The following is a 16,054-nucleotide window of genomic DNA, read 5'->3' on the forward strand; positions in this document are numbered from 1 at the left end:
GACCATAGAGGAGTTAAGTATCCTAGCATCTGGTATAGTATCCCAGCTGTCCGATGAACTTAAAGTCAATGTAATTAAAGAAGTGTAAATAAAAATTGTGAATAAAACAAGAGTTGGAAGACAAAATTGAATCAGTAAACTTTGAATATATGTAAAAACACAATAATTATTTATGATCTTATGCAGAATCTTGAGGAAAAAAATGAATCTAGTCTTCTCTTACTAATAAACTTCAAAAAAAGTTTGACTTGGCCGAATGGGACTTTCTAAAGAATGCCCTGAAATCTTTCAGGAATCTATCTGTCAGTGGTTTAGAGTATTCAGCAATAAATCTAAAAGTTGTGTCATTAATAATTAACATTTATCACCATGTTTAAAATTGGGGAGAGGTTACTGCCAGGGAGACCCTTTATCACCCTACTTATTTATAATAGGAAATGAACTTCTTGCAATAGAACTGAAAAAGAAAACAAATAGTACAGGCATTTTCTATAATAAGATGGGGTTCAAATTAGAGCAGTACAATGATGATACTTTTTTATTATTACATGATTCTCCTTTGCCCTTGAAGACAACCATGCAGGTCTGCACTGCAATGTTTTTAAATCAAATGTTATTTGGATTGGAAATAAAAAATGAAAAAATATGTTCTGAAATAAATATTAACTGGTCGGTTGCAAATTTTAGATTACTGGGACTAGATTTCTCTTTGAATTGGAGGATATTGTTTAAATTAATTATTTGATGAAAGTTGAAGGAAGTAAAGAAATCACTCGGCTGGTGGAGCAGAAGAAATTTTCCTTTATTGAAAAATTACTTTGATAAAATCCTTGATTTTGCCAAACTTTATTCATCTTTTTGTTGCTCTACCAAGTCCTCCACTCCATACTGAAATGAACTGAATGCATTATTCTCAGGTTTATTTGAGGTGGCAAAACTGAGAGGGTAAAAAGAGATACTCTTACGGCCCCGTTTAAGGAAGGGGGATAAAATATGATTCATTGCACACATTTATGTGTTATATAAAACTTTCCTGCATTAGGCACCTTATACTGAAAGAAGATGGTTTATGGCAAAAACTGGTTTCTGAACAAGTATTTGGAAAATTTGAAGGTATACTGTTATTAAAATTAGGAAAAACTAAATTGAAAGAAATCTCAAATACAATTAAAAATATAAAAAATATCATTTGGCGTGATGTTATTTAGGCATTATCTCACTGGAAAAATGAATCATCAGCTGTTTAGAAGTACTTGTTCTCAATATATTCTTATTTTAGTAACTATAGCCAATGTTTAAATCATGCACAGGGTGGAGAATAAATTGTGTTGTACTTATTAAACACCTTTTTGATGCAAAAGATTCTTTATTAAGTTTTGATGAAATAAAACAAATAACACAAACTAATAATTGTATACAGCAATTTGCTCGTATCTCACAGATATGAGTGAAGTGGTAAAAGACAATTAAAAGTGTTTTTGAAAGTGGGAATAAATTCCATGTAATTCTTAACATCATTTCACTCCTTAGTACAAGAGAAAAAAATTAATTTATTTATAAAGATCTAACAAAAACCAAGATACAAAAGCCATATGGTCAATATGAAACTTGGTCCAGGCAGCTAGGGTGTGCAGTTGGTGTAAAATGTTTCATTATGGCTAAACATTTTTAAAAAAGAAAAACTGATCAGCTTTAATTTCAGATTTCTACACAGAACTATTGCCACAAACCAGCTTTTTAAAAGGAATAATTTAATTAATAATGATAAATACACCACCTGTAAGGAGGAGGACTTATTCTATGACTGTTCAGTTACTGAACATTTTTGGACATTATTTCTGGAATGAATCCAAATTTATGACCCAAATTATAAAATTACACGGAAAGATGTCTTCATAGGAAATAAAAAATTTGACAATCTTGTCAACTTTCTAATCTTGCTTGCAAAATATGTTATATGCAGATCACATTGTGCATCAAAAATACCAAATCTTACCTATGTTTTATCATACAAAAGGCTGGAAAAATATGTCACAAAAGTAAAAAGCAGAACTGATGAATTTAAGAACAAGTAGACCCTTTTGTCAACTTTGGGTTAACTTCTTAGTTTTTCTTTACTTTCACATCAAAGAAACAAACAGGCAATGTAAAACACCTTGGTGATTGTAAATGAGTGGTTCTTTTGTACATTATTTGAAGAGTGTTGGATTTATTTATATTTGCAGTATGTTTGTAGTACTGTATATATTTACATGTGTATCATTTAACTGTAGGTCTTTTATGTGTTACTTCATTATATTTCTTAATTTCAAACAAAACTATTTTTATAAAACATTGAATTTACAAATAAAGATAAATTACATGAAAAAATGATGTAATTTTCAATTCCTCAAGTTCTGCTATAAGCTGTAGCATTTTCAAGCACATTTGTTCCTCTTCAACAATTATTTGTAGACATGTACCATGAGGTCAGTTTCCTGATTGTATCTTTGAAGCAATCAACAAATATCCAATGTGGCATCTAGTTCTTAGCTTTTGCTGAAAACACCAGCACTTCATTTAGTAAATATTAAATTTGACTTATGAACTAAGCCACACAACTTTCATATCCATTATGGTGTTATGTATATTTGATTTAATTTAACTGTTTTAATTTTTTTAATTTTATTCCATTACATGCTATTGTACTTGATATGTTTTAGAATTAAGTTCAGTTCTGTCTGACCTGCCTTTTTTTAAATTTTCATTGGTAAACATTACAAGCGCATGTAATGAAATTTTTAAAATTTAAAACTAACAAACAAACATTTAAATTACATATACATAGCGCTTCAACCTTTAAAATATATTTCACCAGCTGGGGTCAAAGACTTCTTACATTGCAATTCTGACAACTTCAAGTAAACTTGAATGTTTTCATTTCCATATACATTGTTTTCAAAATAGATATTCATTTCTTTTCACCTTCAGTGGCTTTGGCTGTTGCAAACACCAACATGGACATGGATGGGCATCCACTAAAGGTAAGTTGTAGGCATATGTTTTATCTTTTCTAACAAACAAGGGTAAAGATTTGGGTGACATAGGACTCAATATTGCTGGAAACCCACATGGCCAAACTCAATGTGCAACACTGTCACTCTAAATATCACTGAACCAAACAGGCATTCAATATTTTACTACTGCAGAAGAAAAATAGGTACTTTTTATATTTTTAGGGATCTTTCAAACTGCAAAATGAATGTAGCTGTAGAATCTATCAGATTCTACATTAATGTACACACCTGCTGAATTGCCATTGTTGTTTCCACATAAACCAGTAGTCACAAACCCACTGTCTTTCTTCACTGTAACATAAACACTGGACCTGTCATCAGCTTTGACTTTTAGGTCTCCACCTCTTGTCTCCACCATTATAAAATCTCCTCGTCGGATGATACTCATTCCTACGACAATAAAAAAAATTCTCAGTATTTTTCACAATAACATCAACCATAGAGAGATGATGAGACAGAGTGATACATATATCCAACATATATGGTGGAAAGATGAGAGATCAAGAGACACAGCAATAGGATACATGAGATAATAAATGACAAGAACAGTTCTCAAAGAAACTAACCCTCTGCCTAAATTGAATTTTCAGGAATTTGAGACTGGACCATTTCTTTATGTTGTCTGCTGAGAATTGAAACCATCATTGATTTTCTTCAGCAATAGCATGATTTTTAAATCAGCTGCTATGGTAGAAATACTGGCTATCAGTTTTGCACCAATTTCATTTCTGTACAAAAAGGTATCTTGAGAAGCCTTCTGGTAGAACCCCCATGCTGATATGTCTTTCCAGTTTGGAGGAGATACAATAACAAACTGGATGCCATATAAGATTGGCACCATTTCTATTTAGTACCAACTAGACACCATCACAAGTCTCTTTGTAAAAATACAATTTCATTTTGACAAGCCATCTATAAGTTCTGACAATAAGATTGTCTAAATGGCAATTGTGGTAGTCATGTTAAAAGTTGAATTGGCACCATTTTCATTTATGACCAACTAGACACTATAAGAAGTCTTTCAGTGGAAACCCTATAGTAATATCACTATTCAGGAGAAGTAGTGATAATATTTTCAAGTGGCCACAATGTCAGGCACACTGAATATCTGAATGGCATCATTAGCACCAACAAGACATCATAAAGATTTGTGTAGCAAAATCCCAATGCTGATATGACCATACATTCTGGATGGGGACAGAAAATATTTTTAAGATGGCCATGGTGCTATCGGATTGGATGACATATCGGCACCATTTTCATTTGAGGACCAATCTGACATCACTTGAAGTCTTCTTGTGAAGACCCCATGGTGATATTACTTGTCATTCAGAAGGAGCAGCAATTAAAAGAGTTTCAAGATGGCCACTGTAGTGGCCATGTTGGACTTCAGATCAGTACAATTTATATGTAGAACTAACTAGACATTTTGAGAAGTCTTTCTGTGAAAATCACATATTTGTCTGATTCTCCATTCAGGAATAGAAGTAATAACAAGATTTTCTTGATGGCCACTACTGTAGACATACTGGATAACAGCTTGGCACCATTTTCATTAAGGACCAACTCTGTATCATAAAAAGTCTTCTGGTGTAAACTTCATGTGGATATCACCATCAATTTAGGATGAGTAACTATGACAATATAGTCAAGATGGCTGCTGTAGTCACCACATTTGATATCAGATTGGCAATATATTCATACAGGACCAATGATACATCATAAAAAGTATTTTAGTGAAAACCACATTAAAATCATTTTCCATTCAGTAGTAGTGATAACAAGAATTTTAAGATTGCCACTGTGGTCATATCAAAGTGGCACCATTTTCATAGTAGACCATGGAATCAAGTTCCATCTCAATCAGTTTAGGATGGGTATCAATAACAAACTTGTGTTAATAGATGGATGGATGACAGTTGACTCAAGATGGACAGATTATGGATGATGGACACTAGACCATCCCAAAAACTCTTGTGATAAATGACCAGTAAAGTTAACTAGACCCAATTCAGCTTTACGTTACTCACTTGGCTGACATCAGTCCAGAACAGTGAATCAATAAATATAGGTCATGAGGTGCATACTCTGAAAATTGTCTCAATTTCTGTTGTCTAATTAATTTTACAAATTTTCTTTGAAGGTATCTTCATTTCTTTATCTTCATCCATATTTGACGTCAGCATTATTTTACTCAAAACCAAAATGTTATCATGGCATTTGGTAAATTAGTAATGATAACCATATTTGGTAACAGATTTGCATTATTTGTACAAACTTAAAAGGCACATGTACTATGATAATTCATGCTGAAATTGATAAAAGAATCTGCAAAGCAGTATTTAAGAAGCTGTTTTCTATTTGTAGCAATGGCAGATAAATCTTTGGGGGCATCATCATTAGCTGTACTTGTACAAAATTGTGCAGTGTTCATTCAGAAATGGAAAAAAATGTAGTCTACAGGTTCCTAGCAGCTCAAACAAATGAGCATTCAGAAAAAAAGAAAGAAAAAAAGAATACAAATATTCTAATGTATTTATTGTTTTATTAAGAAAACTCAAACACAATTCATTAGCAATCTCTCTGGCTGTGGGTTTTACACTCCAGGAATCTAACTCATCAATCCTGAGTAACAATCTGCATATCAAATCTGATTTGAGAATCTACTTTTTTTCTCAAGTATTGCTTTGGAAATAAATACAGCAATGTGTTTGCTACAGATTTCATTCTTTTGTTCTTTATGCTTTCCATCCATGATCATCAAACACTAGGCTGCTAAATTAGCCCTTCACCTGTGATGAGACTGATTTTCAGATGAGGGGCTGATATCACCTAGTCAATAAAAGCTGCAATTATCTGTATTCAAATTTGGCTGCACACATCAGTGTACATTTTATACACTTTCTGGTATTTCTTATGGCATTGCAGCTGCCATCAGCTGTAGAGTTCTTTTGGTGATATGTACATTATATTTCTGAAGCATATCATATGTTTGATAACTCGTAAATCCACCTGGAATAGCACAACTATCTGACCTGTGGCCATTTTGAATTTCGTACTTGATAGGGCTGCTACCAATTACCAGTATGTGTCTCAAGTGTACACAGGTTTGTTATGGAAAAGATCTGCATGCAGCAAAATTGCACATTTCAATGAACAGATCACATCAGAACCACATATCATTCATCAGTATCAACACAGATTTGGGAGGCTGATTTATCAGACTAATCAAACACATGATCTAAATTGGAACCCAAGCTAATCAAAATTAGAAATACATTTTTGTCAGCCAAAACTGTGACTATCTGACGCATCGTTGTAAGGAGTGCACTATATTCAGAAAGTCATGCAATGCATTTAGTTCAGTTAATCTAAAATCAACAACATTGATTTTCCATCTTTATTTTCAGAAGTATTTTTCTGTGCCCATACAGAAAACCTTCCAGCAATCCAGCAAAAAAGATGAAAAATAAGGCCAAAAATACAGTGCTGCCTCAAATGAACGCATCTTATAAGGACCTAATGCTAAAATCATTTGATAAATTCTTTTGAAAAATGTTTGCAAAGTTTGTAGTTGTAACCATATCCAATGGTGGATAAGTATTATTTGTGCAACTTTGAAAGGCCTTCCTGACAGATTGCTATCAATCAGTGAAATTCCTTTGGGCATTTCTTGAAAAGTTGTTCTGTTTTTTCAACTGGTCTTATTTTATGGCAGATCAGCATCAGTATTTCCAAAATGGCAGCTAAGATTTCATTATGTTAAAATCTAGTCAAATTATGGCAAGCAGTTTTTGAGAAGTTGTTATTTTAATTTATTTGTAATGGCAGCCATATTTGGCAGTCATTTAAAAAATTAGATGCAACAATTTTAAAGGCCATCATGAAGGATATTTTCTGCCAAATCTGATCAAATTCAGATGAGGATTGTTTGTAAGATGTTTAAAGGTTTTTCTATTTTAGTAATGACAGCCATATTTGATCATAAATAGGCATCAGTTGTATAAACTAAAACAAAGACTAATTACCACATTTATGTCACATTTGGTCAAATTCTGTTGAATGGTTGAATTGTTTTTAAGAAAACATCAGTTAAAGGTTTATTTTTTAGCAATACTTGATGATAAATCAGAAATCATTGGTAAAACAAAACCAAAGGCCTCTGTGTCTGGAAGATTTCAGTCAATTTGATCTAGTTATGTTGAGTGGTCTTTAATAAGCAAATTATTCTACTTTTAGAAAAGGCAGCCATTTCTATGCTGGATTGGTTAGCTGTATAAAATTTATGTGTTCTGTCCAATTTAGTCAAATTATGTTGAATGGGACTGGAGAAGTTATTTAAAGGTTTAACTGTATTTAATACACCATGCTTTATGTCAAATCTGCATCATTTATATAAACTTACAGGCTCTATCTGGTAAGGTTATTCCTCCTAAATTTTGTTAAATTCTGTTAATTGGCATGTTAGAAAAGCATAGATACTACCAAGATTTTATCTAAAGAGGGGATCTCCACCTTGTCACCAAAATAAGAGAGATGGGGAAAGAAATGGCCATAGTTCAATACCTTACCCAACACTTAAATATCCTTCTCTCTTTCTTCCTGTTCCACCCTGTTAGGATTCTTGTTAAATAGATGTCCTCAAAAGATTACCCCTTCCTTCAACAATAATCTGCTGAATGTTTCTGAGCTTAATCTGGTCCTTATTGCATATGAATACTGTTCTTTGTTGAGGACTCCCTTATTGTGCATGAATACCATTCTTTGTCGAGGACTCCCTTATTGTGTATGAATACCGTTCTTTGTCGAGGACTCCCTTATTGTGTATGAATACCGTTTTTTGTTGAGGACTCCCTTATTGTGTATGAATACAGTTCTTTGTTGAGGACTTCCTTATGGTGTATAAATACCGTTCTTTGTCAAGGACCCCCTTATTGTGTATGAATACCGTTCTTTGTTGAGGACTTCCTTATGGTGTATAAATACTGTTCTTTGTCGAGGACTCCCTTATTGTGTATGAATACCGTTCTTTGTCAAGGACTCCCTTATTGTGTATGAATACCGTTCTTTGTCAAGGACTCCCTTATTGTGTATGAATACCGTTCTTTGTCAAGGACTCCCTTATTGTGTATGAATACCGTTCTTTGTTGAGGACTTCCTTATGGTGTATAAATACCGTTCTTTGTCGAGGACTCCCTTATTGTGTATGAATACCGTTCTTTGTCAAGGACTCCCTTATTGTGTATGAATACCGTTCTTTGTCAAGGACTCCCTTATTGTGTATGGATACCGTTCTTTGTGTCGAGGACTCCCTTATTGCATATGAATACCGTTTTTTGTTGAGGACTTCCTTATGGTGTATAAATACTGCTCTTTGTCGAGGACTCCCTTATTGTGTATGAATACTGTTCTTTGTCGAGGACTCCCTTATTGCATATGAATACCGTTTTTGTTGAGGACTTCCTTATTGTGTATGAATACCGTTCTTTTTCGAGGACTCCCTTTCACAGTCTGCTATCTTAAAAGGACATAGGTGTAACTAGTTTAGCCAACATGAGCAAGTTAGAAAAAGGTTCTTTATGGTTATAATGTACAATTTTGCACATCTCATTGGTATTGCCTCTTGGATATCTCTGCTCCAAAATAAGACTTTTCACTAACACAACTTCTTCCAAAGTTTCACAGTTTTGAATCAGTACTTATTTGCAGTGGTTTGCATGCATCACCACTTTGAAAGTGCACACATTTATACAACTGTTTTTCATCTGCACACTTGTGTACATTGGCATGATCTCTGAAAGAATTCTATTAGATTTACTTCTGCTTTATGTTACAAAAGCCACACCTGAGGGTATCATTTTTAACAGTCTTTATGCCAGGACAGCAGGCCATAATTGACAGTATCAGTTTTAAAGGCCTTTATACCATGGCACCTTCTATCATATTTGATCAAATTCTGCTGATACTTTTTTGAGAAGTCATTTAGAATTTTTTTTTATTTTTAGTAATTGTGGTCATATTTGATTGTGGATCATCATCAATCATATGAGTTTGAAAGGCCTTTGTGCCAAAATGTTCTCCACCAATAAATTCAAATTCAGAGCATTTTGATCAATTTAAAATAGCAAATGTTGATGAATACAAATTTAAAATACTAAATGTTGATATATAATGCATAATGGATGACAAATGACTGGTAATGCATGATGTACACTGTGCCATGCCATAATCTCGCATGGATTTATGGCCAGATGAACTAAAATCAAAGACAGATAAAGAGACACTGAATTATATAGATACTAAGCTGGCCAAACAGATGGATAGAATCAGAAAGATATATAGTCTAACCTCCAACTTGTACAGCAATTCCCTCTGCAAGATCCAAAGGTGTTCCATTAACATATGCAATGCCGGCTTCTAATACAACTTCTTGTTCACCAACATAAGCCTGGATTGTGAGTCTCTTTAAAACAAATAAAAAAAGTCAATGTATTATTGGAAAAATCCTTTCTTTGCATAATAATTATAAGGATCATGTATGTTTTTGTATTGCATTATGTTATTTTGTGTTGTGTTGTACTGTGCTGTATTATGTAATGTCATATGTTATGTCATGTTACATGATATGTTATGTGCCAGTAGCTTCTCGTGGGTCGGTGGTTCTTCCCGGTGTTTTCCCGGGTTCCTCCTCCACCATTCATACTGGCAGCCATGCATAGCCTATCATGTGCTGAAAAATGGCATTAAAACCCACAACAACAACATGATATATTATGTCATGTCATGTCATGTTACATTTTTTTGCCAGATATACTCACTTATAAGTTAGGTCCAATTGCAAACAACATAGACCCTGATCTGCTATTATCTTATATGTGAAGTATAATTTTGAACAAAATAATGGAAAGTCAGAAATGTATGCTTACTCTCACTTTATATACCACTCATGTATGTACCTTCCAAAATTCTATATATATACCACTCACGCATGCAACCTTCTAGCACACCATTTATACTTATGCAAATACCCTTCTAGCACACCATTTATACTTATACAAATACCTTTATAGCACACCATTTATACTTATGCAAATACCCTTCTAGCACACCATTTATACTTATGCAAATACCCTTCTAGCACACCATTTATACTTATGCAAATACCTTTATAGCACACCATTTATACTTATGCAAATACCTTTATAGCACACCATTTATACTTATGCAAATACCTTTATAGCACTCCATTTATACTTATGCAAATACCTTTATAGCACTCCATTTATACTTATACAAATACCTTTTTAGCACACCATTTATACTTATGCAAATACCCTTCTAGCACACCATTTATACTTATGCAAATACCTTTATAGCACACCATTTATACTTATACAAATACCTTTTTAGCACACCATTTATACTTATACAAATACCTTTTTAGCACACCATTTATACTTATGCAAATACCCTTCTAGCACACCATTTATACTTATGCAAATACCCTTCTAGCACACCATTTATACTTATGCAAATACCTTTATAGCACTCCATTTATACTTATGCAAATACCTTTATAGCACTCCATTTATACTTATGCAAATACCTTTATAGCACACCATTTATACTTATGCAAATACCTTTATAGCACTCCATTTATACTTATGCAAATACCTTTATAGCACTCCATTTATACTTAAGCAAATACCCTTCTAGCACTCCTCCATTTACACTTATCCATGCAACATTCTAGCACTTCATTTATACTCATGTAAATACCCTTCTAGCACTCCTCCATTTACACTTATGCATTCAACCTTCTAGCACTCCATTTATACTTAAGCAAATACCCTTCTAGCACTCCATTTACACTTATGCATGCACCCTTCCAATACAGCAAATAGTGTGTGTGTGTGTGTGTGTGTGTGTGTGTGTGTGATTTAGATTTTTAACATAGCTTTAACAATTTTTTTAATCATATCACTACGATGTCTGCAGTTGGCAGTTTAAAGTGATGTCTGGCACTGGGGCATCATGCTGCAGACATGTAGCATTATGTCCCACCTCGACACATTATCCTGACACCAGGCCGACCAGTCCTAACACTAACCTCTTAATGCTGAGTGCCTAGCGAGGCAGCTGTTAGTACCATTTTTATAAGTCTTTGGTATGACTTTGCTGGGGTCTGAACCCACGACCCCCCACATCCAGGGTGGCTGCTCTAACCACCAGGCCACCAGAGTGGTTACCACAGCAAATAGTAAAAATGGTTATAAGATGTTCAAGAGTACAATAGTCATGACGTGGAAAATAGCAAATATAGTCTTAACACAGTAAACAATTTCAATCTTCCTTATAGTTCCCTTGAACTTCACATCAAAACAGTTCATTTGTGTCACAAATGATTTTCAAGACTTTGTATTATCCAGCCAATGTTAATGCAGTTTCTGCTTTTTTCCACTGTTACATATACGGTAGATTTCAAATGCAAATAAAAAAAACTGATACCGGATTGATAATGGTTTACATTAGCAATTTTTTCATAAACAAGTTGTTTCATGACAAAACAAGAATGATGAGACATGGAGCTATACATATAAAACATCTGGAACCAAATTACAATGACAACTGTCGTGTACAGATCTTTATGTTCAACATAGTTTGACTGGTTCTCTGGTGTCTATATTATCACACAATCTCTATTATTACACAGTCTCTGTTATCACACAATCTCTATTATCACACAATCACATAGCAGTTGGATATTTTCAATGACACAATTCTAGAAAAAAGATTTCATTAAAGTTTTAGGTTCTATCTATTGCTTAAGTAAAGTTAATTCTGGACATGACAACATTGATTAACAGTTTCCATTCATATGGAAATAACATGGACTAGTAATATCAATGAAATGTAAGATGAAATCAATGACATTAAATTTTGACTCATATAGTAGTCATTCCTATTTCACAGTAAATTAGCAACATTAGCTAAATGCATTAAGAAGAAGAAGAAGAAATGGAAGAAAAAGAAGAAAACAAGAAAAAAAGGATGATGAAGTTCCTACTTAATTATGTACCATATGAATAAAAGTGAGACCTGAGTATACAATATGTGTAATCTGGGCATAAAAAGTGTAACCTTCATATTATGTAATTGTAATAAAGTGTAACCTTCATATTATGTAATTGTAATAAAGTGTAACCTTCATATTATGTAATTGTAATAAAGTGTAACCTTCATATTATTATTATTATGACCGCTCCGGTTGCCTAATGGTTAGAGCCTCTGCCTCGGATGCAGGAGGTCATGGGTTCGATCCCCAGCCGAGTCATACCAAAGACTTACAAAAATGGTACTAACAGCTGCCTTGCTTGGCGCTCAGCATTAAGAGGTTAGTGTTAGGACTGGTCGGCCTGGTGTCAGGATAATGTGACTGGGTGGGACATAATGCTACATGTCTGCGGCATGATGCCCCAGTGCTAGACATCACTATAAACTGCCACATTGCAGACATCGTAGCAATATGACTGAAAAATTGTTAAAGCTACATCAAAAACCCAAATCACACACACTCATATTATGTAATTGTAATAAAGTGTAACCTTCATACATGTATTATGTGACTGTAATAAATTGTAACCTTCATATTATGTAATTGTAATAAAGTGTATGAAAAATATACATTTATTTTCTGAACTAACATAGATATCTGGCTGGCTTCTACATACAGGTACAGTCCAAATGGATTAACACAAGTATTCAAACACAAGTCCATTCACAAAGTCTACAAGCAACACACCTCATCTAGTATACATGTCAAACAAATCATGCAGCACATAACACGTCCTGAACTTCAGTGGTGTGTTTTATTGCCTACATGTTCTTCTTTTAAATTTCCATTTAAAGGTGTATTTGTCCTTTTTATGATCCAACATGTCTTAAAATTTATAAAGACCCTTTTCCTATAGCATTTTTACAGTCTCTTAATAGTCACAAGTCACATCAGTAAAACTCACTTTGATATCTGGCATCATTATTTATGATACAGACTGGTTCTCTATCCAATCATCTTCATGAATAAACAAATAGTATTCAAACTGAAGAAACCAATCTGCTAAGAAATGTACCATATCCATTTGCAGTAGGAAGGTACATACATGATATGTTGACTTGTTTAAATATGTAAGCATAACACAGAAGCCTTCTCTTCCAGAATTTTCTTGCAGATAAATAATATTGGGAATAATATTAATTTAAAAGAGAATTAAAATGTCCTTTTATTTTTATACTGATGTCCATTTTTATATGTTGTTGTTGTTTTTAGGGTTTAATGCCATTTTTCAGCACACGATAGGCTATACATGGCGGCCAGTATTAATGGTGGAGGAAGAACCCGGGAAAACCCTGGAAAGAACCACTGACCCAAGAGAAGCTACTGGCAAGCTTTCTCACATACCCACATTGGCTGAATCCTAGACTTGAACCAGCGCAGACAGAGGTGAGATGGCAGTGATCCGTAATGGAGAGCGCTTTAGACCACTCGGGGCCCCTCCATTTTAATAAACCAAAATATATAACCCATACAAATGTGAGCATAAAGTATCATTCAGCATATACAATCATTATGATCATGCCAAACTTACAAAGGCTGGCAGGAATATATATGCAGGTAAATAATATGTGAAACTGGGAGTTTCAAACCATACTTTTGTACACAAAACTGCTCTCTTTGCTGGGAAACTAATTTTAAAGGCAAACATGGATGAAGAAATGTTAAACATTTGTTACCTTCCTGCAGGTCAGGCAGCTAGAGCAGTTAATAACTTTCATGTCAATCCTCCATCCCTTTTGAGCATCACTGGCCAGGTTGTAGTAGCATGAGCCACCATACTGGTATCCCATACCATCAAATGTCCGATAATGGCTGTCACCAAAATTGGCACATGTTCTATAAGGCAGATTATTCGTCTGCATAACAAGTGTGGCTAAAAGAAAAATAATTGTACAAATTTAAAATGCCTTTGTAACAAGCAATTGGATTGATTAGAATTGCACACACACACAAAATCTACTTGTGGGTTTTAATGTATAAGAAATGGTTAAATATAGTTCTGTTATATATTTATTGTGATTTGTTATTATTTTCACAATGGTTTGTAATTACAATAGTTGAATATTATGTCATTAAGCTTGAATCAAATGCCATTCATACTATCTGCTTGAGTGATTTACTGGTTTATTATGTCAATAAATCAGAGATGAAATAGATGACTTTATTTATTTATCTACATTATTTTTACTAAATTACTTAAATTTGCATCCAATTATGAGATACAGAATTCTCTAAATTTCAAGCAGATAAAATATACAACAGAGTTTGAAATAAAACAAAATGATGCTTTCAGGGAAGATTTTCCTTTTATATATATACATACATATATATATATATAGAGAGAGAGAGAGAGAGAGAGAGAGATATCAGATCGGTGAATATCATTTGGAGTTGGTTCATGCACATTTAAAGGGGGAAGGGGGCACCTGCACAACACAATCACCTTCTCTATGCTCATCTGCCTACTGTGTGGGTGTGTGCTATGGATGTGTGGGTGTGGGTGTGTGCTTATGGGTGTGTGGCTGAGGGTGTATTACAGCTGGGTACCATGAAAATTTGTATCATGGTATCATTGTATACCTCAGTATTTTGGAACATAGCATGATACTACCACAGTATACTGAAATAATATTAGGTACACAAATTTGATATTCTAGGGAAGTAATATGTGGCTTTTTTTAAATCTATTTATGTCAGTAGCTTGAAAAAATATCTCACTCTGGTTTATTGCAAATTAAAATCATATTATATCCATTATACTATTTTAAAAGAAAATACAATTATCCTGAGACAAAAGGAAATAAAATATCTCATCTAAAAAAAGCTACCACCCACACAAAAAAAATTAATTGGTCTATACATTAAAGTAGATGAATTTGCTGTGTGTTAATTATTGTAAATTGTGCAATAAAATTTAAACTGTAACTAATGTGTGATAACTGAACTAACACAATAGCTGAGAGAGACATTGTTCAGACTTTTGTTGACATAAATTTGAATTTCTGACACTGAAGCCTACAGTTTACTAACTATACCATTGAAATTAACAGGCAGTGAAACTTGGACCAGGATGCCAAAACTGAGAAAATACAATGACCAAACAAACACAGCCAAAGACACCTATTTTGATTGTCCAATAAAACTAACTGTCAACTTACTGAATGAATCTTAGTCCACAACATTCATTGTTTTCTGTCTGGTTATAATTAACTTTGAACTTTGGCAGTTAAATAAATAAACACTTCAAAGACAGGTTGATAAACTGATATGTGAGAACTCATATGATTGATGTTTGGTTGCTAATATATATATATATATATATATATATATATATATATATATATATATATATATATATATTATCTGATCCTAGTGCATGGGTGTAATGGTCTCTACTGTGAAGAACATTTGGGTGTATTAGTTATATTTTAACAAATAATTACAACATTTTCCCAACCCTTTGTAACAAGCATATAGATTAGTTACAATCACATAACGTGACACCAAAATAAAAATGAATTAGTGCTTAACACTAGAAAGGAACAACCAGTCTGTTCATGTGCCCTTCTTATACATTTTAACAGCATCTGTAAACGATGGTTAAATATAGCTAGGTTATTTATTACTTGAGCTTTGTTGATTTTCATATAAATATTTGTAACTGTAAGACTTAATTTTTGTTCTTTACTGAATTCATTGACGTATAATACTTGAAAATCAATTACATGTTATATGAATGACCTTCCCTTTGGCTATGACCGTTCTTGCATTGTGCTAGTAATTTTCTTATTTCATAACCTCAAGAATCATGTACAATATGATGTTCAGTTCTTAACGCTATTTATCTTTCCGTACATTTAAAAAATGTCATAATTAGGGCTTC

General features: G+C 33.4%; 1 protein-coding gene across 1 annotated transcript in view; it reads right to left on the reverse strand.

The window, feature by feature from the left end:
• The window catches only part of LOC149776725 (SCO-spondin-like), a 74,615-nt gene that overhangs the window by 46,410 nt on the left and 12,151 nt on the right, over positions 1–16,054 (reverse strand). The window contains exons 5-7 of the mRNA XM_089941347.1: positions 13,848–14,044; positions 9,405–9,519; positions 3,285–3,446 (exon numbers count right to left, since the gene is read on the reverse strand). Coding sequence (XP_089797473.1) covers positions 3,285–3,446; positions 9,405–9,519; positions 13,848–14,044 — 474 coding nt within the window. The remainder of the gene's footprint in view (positions 1–3,284; positions 3,447–9,404; positions 9,520–13,847; positions 14,045–16,054) is intronic.

Source organism: Sinohyriopsis cumingii, chromosome 18 (assembly GCF_028554795.1).
Source record: "Sinohyriopsis cumingii isolate HCF-2022 chromosome 18, ASM2855479v2, whole genome shotgun sequence".
NCBI lineage: Eukaryota > Metazoa > Mollusca > Bivalvia > Unionida > Unionidae > Sinohyriopsis > Sinohyriopsis cumingii.